Source organism: Pongo pygmaeus, chromosome 2 (genome assembly GCF_028885625.2).
Source record: "Pongo pygmaeus isolate AG05252 chromosome 2, NHGRI_mPonPyg2-v2.0_pri, whole genome shotgun sequence".
NCBI classification, from domain to species: Eukaryota; Metazoa; Chordata; class Mammalia; order Primates; family Hominidae; genus Pongo; species Pongo pygmaeus.
In genome coordinates, this window is record NC_085930.1 from 41,082,901 (window position 1) to 41,100,325 (window position 17,425).

The 17,425-nt window shown below is 36.0% G+C and overlaps 1 protein-coding gene across 1 annotated transcript in view; it reads right to left on the bottom strand.

Annotated features, from left to right (window-relative positions):
• Nucleotides 1–17,425, bottom strand: part of MYH15 (myosin heavy chain 15) — a 103,904-nt gene that overhangs the window by 63,699 nt on the left and 22,780 nt on the right. Inside the window, exons 6-10 of the mRNA XM_054483603.2 lie at nt 15,181–15,248; nt 14,244–14,331; nt 11,672–11,789; nt 10,646–10,769; nt 8,933–9,069 (exon numbers count right to left, since the gene is read on the bottom strand). Of these exons, the coding sequence (XP_054339578.1) occupies nt 8,933–9,069; nt 10,646–10,769; nt 11,672–11,789; nt 14,244–14,331; nt 15,181–15,248 (535 nt within the window). The remainder of the gene's footprint in view (nt 1–8,932; nt 9,070–10,645; nt 10,770–11,671; nt 11,790–14,243; nt 14,332–15,180; nt 15,249–17,425) is intronic.

The window sequence follows — 17,425 nt, forward strand, 5'->3', positions numbered from 1 at the left end:
TCTTATTAGTCTTCAAAGCACTTTTATATCTGGACTTTCACTTGATTCTGGCAAAAACTCTCCAAGGGATATCTGGGGTTAGCAGTATTATGGACTAGATATCCTAAAAATGTTCCTACCACAAACATTCTTTGAATGAGAGCTGAACATAAAGAGAGTAAGACATATAGAAGGCACCAAAAACTTGAACAATAAGTGAATGCATACATAGCTTGGCCATCTTTACAGAAGGAGGAAACAAGTCTTGGCATTGTAAGAGTTTGTATTTTCATATTCACATGGATACAAAGGCAAGGCAGAAACCTTCAAAGAATCTTACCCTTAATAAAAAGGAGGACTGAAAAATCCACCTACCAGCAAAGAGAGATATCAAATTAAAGCACATCTGATTTGGTGTGAGTGAAGACAAATCCTACTTCAGATTTTTTTTTTATGATCCAGTACCACTGAAGTATTTAAGGTCTAAATTATACTGCCTGAATGATACACACATATCCAAGAAATTAGCACAATGATTTTTTTACTCTGATAATAAATACCTTTTTGACCCTTGGGGTAGGAAAATGCAAAATTACATTGGAAAAAAAAATACCTTAAACCCAAGCACCAGAAGTTCTCCTACATAAGGCCCCCTGAAGAGGGCTTACAATCCAAAGTTACAAAACACATATAGGAAAATGAAGTTGAGCACATATAATAAAAAGTTTGATGAAACCCCCAAGATTTTCAGATAATTGAACTATCTGATGGAGACAATCAAATAATTATGTTAAAAATTATTAAAGGTATAAAGGAAAGAACTTTAGAAACAATGAACCACTATGATAAAAGGACACACAGATTTGAAAGAAGACCAAATAAAATGTCTGAAACTAAAAAATATAGCAGTTGAAATCAAATACTCAGTGGAAAAATTAAGCAGGTTATTAGAAATACTGGGGAAAAAAAAACTAGTGAATTGAGAAAAGAATAAACCCCCACAGCTCCAGACTCCAGGATGACCCTTAAAACCTCAGGTTCCAGGCCTGCCCCAGTGCCAGTCCAGACATGCAGCCCCAGACTGCAAGCCTACCCCCAATGACCCAGATTCCAGGACCATCCCAATAATCAGTCCAGTCCCCACAGACCCAGGCCCCAGACCTATCCCCATGAACCCAGTCAATAAGGGTGTTCCAGTAGAGCCTAACCACAGACTGACTCTCATGGCCCCAGCATCCAGACATACCCTCACTAAGTCTGCTACCGTGGACTTAGACACCAAGGCCTACCCATGTGGATCTAAGATCTAGTGTATACAGCCTCCAGGCTAATCTCCATGGACCCAGAAACTGGGCCTGAATGTGCACTGAAACTGCCACCAGGCCATCATGCCCCAAGACTCCAGCAGCAATCCTGCCGATGGACACTGCCAGCCGGTCTGCCAAGAATCTCTGACCAAGCTTACTGCTGAAGAGGTTTTCCTGTTGAAGCCAGCCTATAAAGACCAAAAGATGTACTACTTCAAATGCACAAACACTAATGTAAGGCCACAAGGATCATGAATAATCAAAAAAATATGATACCACCAAAGGAACAAAACAAAGCACCAGTAACCACCCTAAAAAAATGGAGATCTACAAAGTAACAACTGGAGAAAGCAAGAAATTACAGGCTTCTGAAACAAATACACAAACAAACTGGACACCTGGAGCAGTTAGGGACAAAGGCCTAAAATCTCTAGCCAAGATGTCTGGTGAAGATCTTGCCCAGTCAAAGCCAGTCCATAAACATGGAGGAGGGGGGCTGCTATTTCTTCAAATGTACAGACATTTATGCAAAGCTATAATAAACATGAAGAATCAGGAACACACAACAAAATAAAAAGAATGAAATAAATCCCTAAAAACCCACCCTAAATGGAGATCTATGAATTGCTAACAAAGAATTCAAAACAATGATCTTAAAAAAAAGCTTAGTGAGCTACAAGAGAACAACTAAACAAAGTGAGAAAAATAATACATGAACAAAAGGAGAAGTTCAACAAGGAAATAAAAACCACAAAAAAGAACCACATAGAAATTCTGGAATTGAAGAACACAATGACTGGACTGAGAAATTCCATGGAAGGTATAAGTGCAATCAAGGGGCAGAATCAGTGAGCTCACAGACAGGTCACTTGAAATTACTCATTTAGAGGAACAAAAAGGAAAAACAAATGAAAAGAATGAAGAATGCCTACAGCACTTATAGGACACCGGCAAGCTTACCAATATACACATTATGGGAGTCACGGAAGGAGCAGAGAAAGAGATAGAAACAGAAAGCTTATTTAAAGAAACAATGACAGAAAACTTTTAAATCTGGAGAGGAAAACGAACAACTAGATTCATTAAGCCCAAAGAACCCCAAGTAGATCAAATATAAAGAGATCTTCACCAATGCACATTATAATGAAATTCTCAAAAGTCAAAGAGAGAATTTTGAATGTAGCAAAACAAAAGTAACCTGTCACATATAATGAAATCCTCATGAGACTATGAGCAGATTTCTCAGCAAAAACCTTGCAGACCAGAAGAGAGTGGTATGATATAATCAAAGTGCTAAAAGAAAAAAAAAAACTAAAAACCACCAACCAGAAATACTGTATCCAGCAAGGCTGCCTTTCAGAAATGGAGAGATACAGACTGCCACACAAATAAAAGCTGTGGGAGTTTATCATCACTACTTGCCTTACAAGAAATGTAAAGGGTGTTCTTCAAGTTGAAACAAAAGGATGCTAACTAACCACACAAAAATATATCAAAGTGTAAAACTCACTGAAAAGATAAGAATATAGTCAAATTCAGAATAATACTGTAATAATGGTGCATAAATCACCTTTAACTCTAAAATTAGTTAATGTACAAAATCATTTAAAATAACTATAGCTATAATAACTGATTAATAGATATACAATATTAAAAAATATTAAATTGTGACATAAATAACATAAAATGTGGGGACAAGATAAGTTAAAATGAAGAGTTTTTATATGTAGTTGAAGTTAAACTACTGCCAGCTTAAAATAAGATGTTGTCAACTTAGGATAAACATGTAACTACAAGATGTTTTATGTAAGCCTCATGGTAATCACAAAGAAAAAACTTCCAGTAAGTATAGAGAAGATAAATAGAAAGGAATACCTAGCATTACAAAATATTATCACATCACAAAGGAAGACAGAAAGAAACAAACAATTTTTTTAAAGTCATAAAACAATTAACAAAATGGCAGTAGTAAGTCTGTATCTATTAATAATTACTTTAAATATAAATGAAATAAGTTCACCAATCAAAAGACAGAGTGGCTGAATGAATAGAAAAACCAAACCCAACTATATGCTGCCAACAAGAGACGTACTTTAGCTTTGAGAACATACACAGGTTGAAAGTAAGAAATGGAAAAAGGTATGCCATGCAAACGGAAATTGAAAAAGAGCAGGGATACTTATAGTTACATCAGATAAAATATATATAAGTCAAAAACTGTAACAAGAGAAAAAGAAAGTTATTACATAACGACAAATGGGTCAATTCATCACGATGATATAAATATCTTTGTATTTGACAAGATTTAACATCCAACCATTCATCCATCATAAAAATTTTCAACAATATAGGTATACAAGGAAGGTACCGCAACATAATAAAGGCCATATATGACAAGCCCACAGCTAACGTCATACTTAATGGTGAAAAACTGAAAGCTTTTCCTCTAAGGTCAGGAACAAGACAAGAATGCTCACTCTCAATAGTTTTTTTCAATATAGTACTGAAAGTCCTAACCACAGTAATTAGCAAAAAGAGGAAACAAAAGCCATTCAAATTAGAAACAAAGAAGTTAAACTATCATGTAGAAAACCCTAAAAACCACCAAAAAAGAACTCAATTCATAATAGCATCAAAAATAAACTAAAATAGATAGGAATAAATCTTACCAAGGAGGTAAAAGATCTGCATGTTGAAAACTATAAAACATTGATAAAAGAAATTGAAGACACAAACAAATGCAAAAATATCTTGTGTTCATGAATTGAAAGAACACAGAATATTTTTGGTTAAAAGTCCATAGTCCCCAAAGTTATCTACAGATTCAATGCAAACCCTTTTAAAATTCCAATGGCATTTTTTACAGAACTAGGAAAAAATTCCTAAAATTTATATGGAACCACAAAAGACCTCAAATAGTCAAGACAATAGAAACAAAGGTGGAAGAATCACATTACCTAATTTCAAAATATGCTACAAACTATAGCAATCAAAACAACATGGTATTAGCATAAAAAAAAAACATATAGTCCAATGGAACAGATCAGAGAACCCAGAAATCAATCTACGCATTTATGGTTAATTGATCTTCAATAAAGTTGCCAAAAACACACAGTATGGAAAGGACAGTCTTTTCAATAAATGGGGTTAGTAAATTAGATATCCACATGCAGAAGAGTAAGTGGATCCTCATCTCACACCATATAGAAATATGAACTCAAAATGAACTGAAGACTTAAATGTAAGATCTGAAACTGTAAAATTACCAGAAGAACACTTGGAGAAAAAGTTTCTTGACATTGGTTTTGGCAATTTTTTTCAATGTGACCCCAAAACCAAAGGCAACACAAGCAAAAACAGACAATGGGATTACATCAAACTAAAAAGCTTCTGCACAGCAAAAGAAACTATAAACAAGGAGAAGACAACCTATGGAATGGGAGAAAATATTTGCAAACTATACATGCAATAAAGGGGTAATATTCAAAATATATAAGGAATTCAAGTCTATAGCATGAAAACAACCCCATTAAAAATCAGCAATAACCTGATAGACATTTCTCAAAAGACTACAAATGGCCAATAATATATGAAAAAATGTTCAACATCACTAATTATCAGGGAAATACAAATTAAAACCACAATGAGATATCACCTCACACCTGTTAGAATGGCTATTAATAAAGACAAAAGATAAGGGTTGGCAAGTATATGGAAAAAGGGAACCCTTGTACACTGTTGATGGGAATGTAAATTGGTACAGCCATTATGGAAAACAGTATGAAGGCTCCTCAAAAAATTAAAAATGGAACTACCATAGGATCTATCAATCCCATTAATATTTCAAAATACTAATGAAATTAGAATTTTGAAGACATATCTGCACTACCATGTTCATTGTACTATTATTTGCAATAGCCAAGATATGGAATCAACCTAAGTGTTCATTGACAAATAAATAAAGAAAATGTGGCATAAATATACAATGAAATATTATTCAACCTTAAAAAAGAAAACATTGTCATTTGTGACAACATGGGTTAACCTAGAGGGCATTATGCTAAGTATAATAAGCCAGGCACTTAAAGACAAATACGGCATGATCTCACTCATATGTGGGATGTTAAAAAAGTCAAACTCACAGAAGTAGAGAGTGGAATGGTGGTTACCAGCAGCCAGGGCATGGGGAAAATGAGGAGATGTTGCTCAAAGGACACAACGTTTCAGTTATGCAAGATGAGTAAGTTCTGAGGATCTAATATACAGTACGGTAACCATAGTTACTAATACTGTATTGTATACTGGAAATTTGCTTAGAGAGTAGACCTTAAATGCTCTCACCACACACACAAATGATAACTTTGTAAGGTGATGATTAATCGGTTTGATTGCGGTAATCATTTCACAATACCTACATATATCAAAACATCAGATTATACACCATATATACAATTTTTGTCAATGATAACTGAATAAAGTTAGAAAAAGAAAAAAATAAACACAAAGAAAGTAGAAGAAAAGAAAGAATAAAGGTAAGATCAGAAATTAATGATCTAGAAAAAAGTTTAAGTGATTCATTAAACAGACTAAAGATGTGGCATGAATGGTCAAGAAAAAGGAGAGAAGGCACAAAAAAACAATACTAGAAACGATAATACTCTAGAAATATATATAATTTAGGATTATGCTCTAGGAATAGAATTATAGATACAGTAGAGATTTAAAAATAATAAGGCCAGGTACAGTGGCTCATGCCTATAATCCCAACACTTTGGGAAGCCAAGGCAGGCAGATCATGTGAGGCCAAGAGTTTGAGACCAGCCTGCTCAAAATGGTGAAACCTTATCTCTACTAAAAATATAACATTTAGCCAGGTGTGGAGGCACACGCCTGTAATCCCAGCTACTCAGGAGGCTGAGGCACAAGAATCACTTGAACCAGGGAGGTGGAGGTTGCAGTGACCCGATATCATGCCACTGCCCTCCAGCCTGGGCAATAGAGAGAGACTCTGTCTCAAAAAATAAAATAAAATAAAATAAAATAAAATAAAATAAAAAATAAAAATCGATCAAATTGAAAAATTCAAAAGAAATGTAAAATTTCTTTTTTAATAAAAGAAAGCTTCCTGCACTAATTCAAGAAGAAAATATCTCATTAGACATGTAACCAATAAATAAATTGAATCAAAATATAAAACCTATCACAAAAGAAACACCAGATCCAGATGATTTTATTGGCAATGTCTATCAAAGATTCAAAGACCAGTTATAAACTGGTTCATGTTTTGAAGAGAGAAAACATTCTTCAACTGTTTTATGAGGTTAAGACAACCTTGATTCAAATTCAGATAACATAGCAGATGAAAAGAAAATTACAGGCCAATCTTATTCATGAATATTGATGCAAAAATCTCATGGTGATATTACAATCAAACCTATCAATGTATGAAAATATTTCTTAACCAAAGTAAGTTTAACATTTTTAAAAATCTGTTAATATATTTCCACACATTTATAGATTAATTCAGAAAAACCATGTGATTGTTTCAATAGACGCAGATAAATGATTAAATAATTTCCTGATAAAAATGCTTAACAAAATAAAACAGAAGGAATGTCCTTCATATAAGTCATTTCTACAAAAAAAAAAAAAGAAACTACAGAAAACATCATTTGTTAAAGGGAAATGATAGCTTTCCCCAAAGTCAGAAATATGAAGACATTTGGCAAAAGTCTTTTAAGGCTGATATACCACAAGTGGGTGAGAACATGGGACAAGGGGACTCTCATACATTGCTGGTGGAGAGTATGGTATATTAGAAAGCAATTTGGCAACATCTTGCAAAGTTGCAGTTGTGTATGACCTAAAACCTATTATTAATTCATGCCCTAGAGAAGTGCCACTCAAAGTGTGTGCCTCAGACCAGCTGCTATCCACAAATTGTTATCAGAAAATGGAGTATTTTGAGTAATGATGCCCTCAAGAAACTCTTATGTATATGAATGGGGAGACATTTACAAAAATGTCACTGCAGAAGTTAGTAGCAAAAACAAAAGGAAATAACAAATTTACTTTAGCTGGAAAATTGATAAATTATGATATATTTATATAATGGAATACTATACAGCAGTTAAAATCAATAATCTAGCCCTAGATTCATTAACATTGATATATTTCAAAGAATAATATTGAATATAAAAGACAAACTTCAGGACAATATATACAAAATATTATTTACATGAAGACTAAGCACATGTAAAATCGTGTCACATTTTAAGGATATCTGCATATCGAGTAAGTAAAGGTATGAAAACATACTTTTATATGACATATATAAAACATGGAATGAGAAACACAAACTCAGGATCTGAGAAGGAAAAGGTAAGACTTGGATTACAGCAGAACCATATGGGGGCTTCAACTACATGTGTTAATTTTTTTAAATGTTGTTAGCAATTACAGAAAAAAAATGTTAAGAGTTGGCTGGGTGCCATGGCCCATGCCTGTAATCACAGCACTTTGGGGGGCTGAGGCAAGAGGACTGTTGAGCCCCGGAGTTCGAGACCAGCCTGGGAAACATGGGGAGACCCTGTTTCTACAAAAATAAAAAATTAATAATAATAATGTTAAGAATTTATATATCTTCATGATGGTTCCATGAGTATGCATTATAGTATTTTCTGTATTTTTTATTTGCTTGAGATCTTTCACAATAATTTTTGAAGTCATGATTTAGAGAGAATGGATCATAAAGGCTTCACTTTAGACATGAAGAAAGTAAACTATGGAGAAATTAAGAATCTTACTCAAGTTTACACAACTGGTCCTAGAAGCCACGTTCTGTGACCCCCAAACTCCCATACCACATTGACCACTATATGAGAGTCACAGAAGACCCTTAAGAGTCGTCTCTCTAATATCTTTGACATCACCATGTAATAATCTTTTTCTCTTGGGAAAAAAACAGAATTAACAAATTGTCAATTAAACAAGCTACACCAAGATCTGTAGACCTCTCTTCAGAAGACAATATATGCTAACGAAAAAGTAAATACAACTTCAGCATCCCTTGCTCACAGTCCCTTTGTTTGGAGACTTTGCTAGCTTGCTTTCCATGATTCTATTAAACAATAGACAAAACCAATGCCTAAGAATGTACAAGCGTGGTGATAAATGTCCCTAGTGAACCTGTCTGAAATAAAGTAAGAAAGTTATGATTACATGTCAACAAGAGCCACAGTTTCTGACCCAGGGGAGGTAATAAAGGGGTCAGAGCACCTCGGTCTTTGAAGCATACTTCCCCAAAGAGTTGGCTGTGGGACATATGCAAACCTTTCCAGGTCTGCTTCTGATATAAATTGTGAGTCACACCACTCTCAGAGATCCAGACTTCTCAGAATATAAAAATCTCTCTCAAAGGGAAGCCTGAAAGCATGGCAAGAAATACCTGAATTATGCTTATACTTGGTTGAATAGGGCAATAAAAGCCCTTTGCACTCTGTCTTTTTGTTATATCATGATTTTAAAATGTTTAAGACCCAGCCTAAGCAGAGGAGGCAGCTCTTGACCTAGGCAATGAGATTAGTTGCACTGGTTGAGGCACACTATTACCCTAGCAGTTGGGGAGCAGGGTGGGCATATAATACCTTTCTTCCAGAATCTTCTGGAATTTGATTCGCATCAGTTTGCCCTGTGCTCTGGCTTGGAACAATGTGAAGACTTTAGATAGTCTCTCATCTCTCATTGCTTCCAGCTGGCCCAGAAACCCAGCTTTAAAAAACACCTAAAGGAAAAGTCAGATGTTAGCTCCACTCATAATGGGTATTCAGCAAATGTTTATTAAATGATTCTGTGAGCAACTGTTCTGTTCCTAGGGATAACTGTATCAATTCCATTTCTTGTAAGTTTTATTTAATGTGTAAAATCTACTTCTTAGAAAGTTTGATTTTATAAATCTAAAATGTGAAAAAAAATGTTATTAAATCATGTGGTTCTATTGTTTGCCTAAGAACTTAAACTATTCTTCCCCTTATCTATTAATAATGTCTCAATTGTTCAGGGAACCTGGTTTAAGTTTTAAGACGGGCTCAGGCATGCAGTGCTCCAAAGTACCAGGTAGGGTTCTGCAAGCATTTTCTGTGAAGGATCAGATAGTAAATATTTTTAGGCTTTATGGGCTATAAACAATCTCTGCAGGATATTCTTATTTTTTAAACAATTCGTGAACCATCTAAAACCATTTTTAGCTAGTGGGCCATATATTAAAAAAACAGTCCGTGGACATGGCTCTTGGGCCATAGTTTGCTGACCTCTGTTCTAGAGCAAGGCACTTTTGTCTAGGCATCAAATAGTCCACAAAAGTATTTTTTCAAGAATAATTACTAACAAACAAGGTGAAATGAGTGAGGTGCCTAAGGCACACATTTTATGGAGGCACTAAGTGTGAGTGCCCTGAGAGTGTGCGCCTTTCAACCTCACTTGCCCAACCCTGAGAATGAGAGCCTCTTTGAAATTTGTGCCTTAGGAGCTTCACTTGCCTCATGTCAATCTTGGCCCAGATGAACAGTATACAGCAAAAATAACTAAACACACAAGGAAGGAAGGCATCATCAGTGAAAATCAGCAGAAACAATAAACAGCAGAAACTAATGTTCAGGTACTCAAAATATGGGAGTCAACATTTTATAACCATATCCTACAGAGTTCTAATTCTATGAGGTCTTTATCCTGAATTTTTTAACTCTCCTTCAAATAATGGATGTCATTAGGAACAAACTGATGTTCACTGCCAGATAATACCAAATCTATTGATTAGTTAGAAGTTTCCCAAAATATGTGAGTCAAGCCAATATCATCTAAGATGAAGTAGAATTTAGGGAATCACATTTAAGGAAGTCGGTTTGGGATTAATTTTTTGATAGTGGGTTAACTTTAAAGTTTTAAATTACTCAGAAAAATTAGTCCTTAAGAGAATACTGTCCCTGAAAGAATATGGTGGATGAATCAGTTCACACACAGACAAGCCATTAGCTCCAGGAAGTTGATTCACCTTTTTCTAGCTCTGATATATACACATTTTCTCATAACATCAGGTTGATTCAGTATTTTATATCTTGGCACAAATTTGCTTAGTTGACTAATTATAAAAATGTAAATGTAGTTAAAACTGAGGTTTAAAAAACATTGAATATTTGTCTCAAACAGCACCGAAGTTTTCACCTTCAACTAAGATCTATTTGTGATATTTATGGTCATGAGAGCTGAAGAATGCCTTATAATTGAGCATTCACAGGTATTTTAAGATAAACACTCTTCCCCCTCTTCGTCTCCAAATGCATTCTTTGCAGTTTTCTGGTTACCTTAGTGATTCCAAATCGGTACTGGGTATGGTCTATCTCCAAGGAGCCAAGTAATTCTTCAGCTGCTTTTCTGCTGCTCACAAACTTGCTCTTTGGAAAGGTCCTTGGATTCAGAATGCAGTACCTAATTTAAAATAAAGAAAAAATCATAGGGTTGGGAAATCATATTATTCAAATAAAGACTAATCTAGACAAATGAGGTGAAAGGAGATATAGATTTTTATCTCTGTTACTAATATGTTCAATTTTCACAAGATTCTTAGTAACAATAATGAAGGTACAAGCAATAATCCCTTGCATTGGTGTAATAGTTTGTACTTTTCATACTGCTTTAGAGGCAACCTCATTTGATTGATTGCTCAATTAGGCAGGGGCAGGATTGGAAAGAGAGGGAGGGAGGAAAGCATAAGTATCTCTACTGTATGGATAAGGAAACTGAAAAGCAGAGACATTAAATGTCTTTTCTAGGATTCCTTCACCCTGTTGGTGAGTTGGTGGAAAACAAGAAATATGCCTCTTAATTCTAAAGCAAGAAATATGGCCCTTTTTACTCTACCAGACTTTGCTCAAATTGACTTGATGACCTATAATTTAAACTTCTAGAATCCAGGAAATAGAAAAGATGCCGCTCCTGCCTCCTGCCATACACCCTGCTGGCTTCCTTCCTTTCAGGGGCTTGCTAGTAAAGCCACAGCCTGCTTGGATGGCAGCTACGATTAAGTATACACAACACTTCAGAGATTCAATTCAGCCTCCATATGTTTCTTCTGTATATATTTCTTCTATATGTGGGTCTATTATCTTTGTTAATAGAGATTTAAGGATATTACAGTCACATGGATGTTGGATTTAAGGGGAAATAATAATAGAACTCTGTCATCATATGTCTTCCCACCACCAAAACACATCGATCTGTGTAGTCTGGAGGACATCAACCAAACAAACAATGCATGCCTAAACACTCAGAAAGGGAAGAAAGCAGAATGAACTGCCTCAGGCTTCTTGGATCCTGGAATGTAGGTTTACCTTTGTTTAAAATCAGCATACTGCAGTCGGTTTGGAAAACCTTCACGGCATATCCTAATCCCTTCCAAGACACCATTACAGCGCAACTGCTGTAGAACCAAGTAAGGGTCCAGTATACCTGGAAAAAAAAAGAGTCACGGTGGATCTGTGCCTGAAAAAAAATCATTGGCCCAGATTTTGTACCAATTGCTGCGTCTTGGGTTAAAAAGAAAGTCTGAATTGGATAGTTTCCACATGATAGGTCATAGGTGTTCACTCACTTATGACCTGATAGTACTCACAGTAATCATCCTATTATGTAGGCATCTCCAAATATGATTTCCCTGAAATTCCTTTAACATGGAACAAGCCCCTTAATTCACAGTTAGATGAGATGTTTATAAGCAAATATTCTTGGAAGGCAAAAAGATTACATTTTTTGCTAGACTGTAAATGGCTGGTCTCACGTTCATTTGCCAACCAAAACCAGCCAGAAAGGGTGATAAGAACATAAAAGAGAACTGCCTTCTCTGTGCAGGAGGGGGAAGGGATAAGAAGAAGGAAGAATAAAAGGAAAGGGGAAGATGGACACAACCACAACATTCTGTTTACAGTTTTGCTTAGGAAGGACTTGTCCACATCCCAGACTTCATTCTCCCCTTATTTTCGTGAGAGTGCCTAAATTCTATTCTGTAGTATAAGCATCCTCTGTCACCTTCTCGTTCATCAAAGAAGCTCTACTGCAGCTGCAATGTCCAATAGAAGCCTTTGAAAAACCATCCAAGAAGCCACTGTCTCTGCCCTCAGCAAGTCTTCTGAAACAAGCCAAGGACCACATCTCCTAACACAAATTCCTACCGTGGTATTACATGAAAAATAAAAACAAAAAAGGACTCCATGCCCAAGGTCACAGAAACAAACTTAAATCATATAACCATATTTCTATACTCCAATCCCTTTCACAGATAGAAACAGATGATCTATAAGAAGGCACAAGTAGGCCGGCACAGCGGCTCATGCCTGTAATCACAGCACTTTCAGAGGCTGAGGCGGGCAGGCCACTTGAGGCCAGAAGTTCGAGACCAGCCTGACCAACTTGGTAAAACCCCGTCTCTACCAAAAATATAAAAATTAGCCAGGCGTGGTGGTACATGCCTGTAGTCCCAGCTACACAGGAGGCTGAGGTACAAGAATTGCTTGAACCCAGGAGGCAGAGGTTGTGGTGAGCCAAGATCATACCGCTGCACTTCAGCCACTGCACTCTAGCCTCAGCAACAGAGCAAGACTCTGTCTCAAATTATTTTTTTTTTAAAAAAGGGAGGGGTACAGGGAGTAGAATCCTATGACACCTTAACATCAGACTCATTCATTCTCTTTAAGTACATATGAATAACTGTTTTGATTAGATCGTGAAGCTTTTCTTATGACTTGTCTTATGACTTTAAGAAAAAAACCAAACCTGCTGAAATCCAAGTTGACTCGATGGGAGGCAACTCTAATAGGTAACAGAATTGCTCCAAAATAGAACTCAGCTAATTAGATTCCTTGCTAGATGGAAGCAGTGTCCCTAGACACATCCAGAAACCCAGCTGATAGGAAACAATGAGGCAAAAACATACAGCCGTGAATGAACATGAAAGTGTTTGTATCGCAGAAACTCAAACTGCAGCATCATTGTTTTGTATCACACTTTCCCAAAATAGGCCATAGACTGTCAGGATTGGGGTCTTAATTACAGGAGGTTAATAAAAATGCAAGATACTACGGAACCTCAGAAATCAGAACCAGCAACATCTGGCTACGTATTATAAGGGTGGTTAGTGCTCTGAAGACATAGGGCTTGTCATATACATTCCTTGGAGGCTGACAGCCTCCAAACCAAGCTCCAGAGGGGCCAGTAACTCCAAAGAGGTGGCTGGGAATCTTCAAGCTTATGAAGTAAGGAAAGCAATCCGTGTAGTTAATTTTGGTAAAACCCTTGTTTGGGGAATTGAAAACATTAAAAAAAAAATCACCACCATTCACCTATCACATCATCTCCCTACCACTATTCACTGACACTGCCCAGAGTTACATAACTAAAAAAAAATGAATGCTATTAGAAAGAGGGAAGAAGATGTTGGCATTGGCAAGGAGGACTAGAGGGTGTTCTCAACAACTAGAAATGGCTTTAGGAACTGTCTTTATGGTCAATTTAGATAACTCAGACCAAATAATTTCCTTTATGCTGAAATATCTACCTTAATCCCCTAATTGATTATTCAATTCCATTTTTATTATAGTTTGTCCTTGTAGACAATGGCATGGGAGCTCATTCATGTTCAGCATAAAATTCAAGGAAGAATTTCAATAGTAATATCAAACATTCTAATGTTGCCCAATTGAGACTGCTTTGTGAAATCCTTCTGTACATCCATTTCAATGGCAATATTGAGGAGGTTCCAAAGACCTCATTTTTAACATATTTTCATTGTTCTATATGAAATTCTACCCTTATATAAAAGGCACCAATAAATATTTCTTTAAAAGATATTCAATATAGCTAATATCAAATCTATTTCCTAGTGTGAATTACAAAGAAATCTCTTCTTACCTGGCATTTTGTTCACATTGGGATTTATGCATCTCACAAAATGAGGTGCTGTTGCTTTCAGATTAGTCATCAATTTATTCAGGTTTTCCTAAAATGGAGACCATAATAAACACAAAATCACTTTGCAAATCACGAAAAACACCAATCCACCTCACAAATGTCTCCAAATCTATCAACTTAATCTCACAGCCAAGATGTATTCTAACAGTAAAATAATGAATTCAACATTCTTTGCTGCCTACCAAATGCACATTATTTCTTTCCTATGGCAAGTCAATATTTATTTGACAGACATAGTTCAATTGTGAATCATCTCTACCTATTTTGAATTAGTAGCAATATCAAAGTTATGGCTGGGCAATAAAATGGCTTGAAAAAAGAAATTGTTTCTCAAGTTCTGTCTCTGTGGAAAACCTTTATCTTAGGTCAGATTCTCTAGAAGCCAAACCTGAGATGGGAATTCTGGTTCAAGAGATTTTTAGGGAGTGAAGAAAGCTAGGAACAGCAGAGGAAGAGAAAAGCAATGATTCAGACTCAGCTTTAGTCTGATCCTTGCAAGCAAGAGCTGTAAACACGAATGCACCAATTGCAGCATAGGTGGTCCCCCTTGAGGCAAGAGAGAGGCTAAAGTCTGGAGAGGAGGGCAAAGAGGCAGCTTAGTTTCCCCTTTGGCTAAGTGCAATTCTGACAACTCAGAGTTGATAGGAGCCAATATGCACATCAGCTGGAAGATGGGTGCAGGCATGATAAAGGGGATGTAGGTGGGAACCAACAGTGTCCTCTAAAGCCCTTGATAATAACAGCATAAACTTCAACTTTCCCAACCTGCTAGCTCCTGATACTTTATCCCTATTTGAAGATGTGAAATGTCAACTAAATAATAACATATGCAGATTGTGAGGCAATTAATATATGAATAGATGCAATTAAAAATTACTTTATGCAGAGATGCAACCGTTTGGAATGAAGCTCCTTTCTTTCGTTTCTTCTCCCCAAATGGTATAGCTAGCAAAAAAAAAAAGATGAAAACATGTAAAAAGCTCATTTTATCACATTATCCTACCCCAATGATGGAAGCATAAATTCATCAGAGTTCTAGAACAATATGGCAATATCTACCAAAAGCTTCAAAATATTTATGTCTTTTATCACAAAATGTATATTTTTAGTGTTTTTCCTTAAGGATATAATCAGGCAACTGTGCAACGATACTCACTGAAGTATTATTTAGTCATCGCAAAAAAATTAAGCAAAAATAAAATTAATCAAATGCACATCTTAGGAGATTAATTTATGAGAGAATATGCATACAGTGAAACATTGTAAGCTTTTAAAATGATGATGTGGATCCATATAACTTATATGGAAAGATTTCTAGGATATTTTTAGATAAAAAGTTAGTTTACAAAGCCTAAATTTTATATATGATGACCCTGAGTATGTATACATGTTTTTAAGTGCAGCTGTGTTATAGGTGACTATAAACATGAAAAATGTTGGGAGGTGTAAATACCAAAATGTAAACAGTTTGTTAATCTATATGAGGTTACAGATAATTTTTATGTTCTTTTTTCAGTTTTTCTATATTGTCTGTGTTTTTAGCAACATTCATGTATTTATTTTCATGATTTATAAAAAATAATAAGTCTATTTCCATTTTCTTGAAGCAAAAGAACCTGTGCTAGGCCAACCAGCTTTACAAACATTTGAATAGTGCTAAGTCACTAAGATGTGCAACACAGCAACAACAAAATCCATAGGCAAGCTGGACAGAAGAGGGTAGCTGCCAATATGGAAAACTAATAAAATATTCTCTGCGCCTGAGTAGCAACTGTGAGGTGGCAGATGTCATGAAGCTCAATCACTAATGTTCTTTTGAAACACCCCAGGTCTCTCAGTGAAACACTTGACTTCTTTGTACTTCAGTTTTTCCATCTATGAAAAGGGAATAACACTACCTTTCATTAATTTTTTAAAAAGAATTATAACCCTGGTTTAAATTATTTGGATTGCTCGGGAGAAAGTATGGTTATTACAAGCAATTTAATGTTCAGATCCGTCAGAAACTTGGAGGCAAGTATTTTCAGAGGGTGCTTAAAGAATTACAAAAAAAAAAAGGCCATTCTGAACAATTCTTATCTTTTAGTTCCAAAGAACACAGTACACACCCTGAAGAGTTAGAAGACGATTTCTCCTCTAATTCTCTGCCCAAACCATTCTCTCATCTCTTATGATCAGAGAATTACTCAACTGGGAGTCAAGCTTATGTGGCTACTATCAAACAGACTTCTCAGAGGTACTTTAGCAGCTATTAGAATCAGGCAAATGTACTGCCCAAAGATTAGCCGGGTCCAGACACAATAGCTTCCATCTCTTCTTGAGGCAGGCCCAGAGGATTTCAGGCATGTTCCAGAATTATGTCATCATGTGCTGATGAAGCCAGAAAGGGCTAAATTTTCTCTCCATTCCCTATGTCAGTCGAGAGAACCAATCAGCCTGATAGGGGCCGGGAGTTAACATGCAGCTGGGTGTAAGATAACAGCAGGGTATGTTTGAAAGTGAGAGTACACACCCCATTTAAAGAACAGTTGGTGTACTGTTGCCATGGGGAAATCAGAACCCAGGCTGGCTAGATTATCTATTTCCCTAGAATTTCCATTTTTCAAAAGAAAATGGAAACTCAAATGTGCATGTGAAATCTGATTTTTTTAACTTGTGTGGACCAAACAAAACGTGTTTGAAGGCCAGTTTCTGCTCAGAAGCTGTCGATCTGTGACTTTTGCTGTAAATCGTGGAGAGCTTCCCTCTGTATGTAGTTAGCATTTCATTCAGTGAGGCCGGTGTTAGCAACTTTGGCTCAGTATCTTCAAATCCATCACATGATGGTGCAGAAGTTTTCACTGCATCCTAAATGCATGTAGCCTGTCTGTCTCTGTTTTGTTTATTCCTGGGAGACAGTGAGTAGAATAGGCACTAAACTAGAAAACAGAAGTCCATCTTTCTACCTAGCCTTTGCCATATAGTAGATTTGTAAAATCAGGGATGCTACTTAACTTCTCTATATTTGTTCCTGTGAGAAGTTAAGTAGGATCCCTGATTTTATAAATCTACTATATGGCAAAGGCTAGGTGGAAAGACAGGAACATTCTGTATATATCTTAAAGTGTCATGGTAAGAAATGA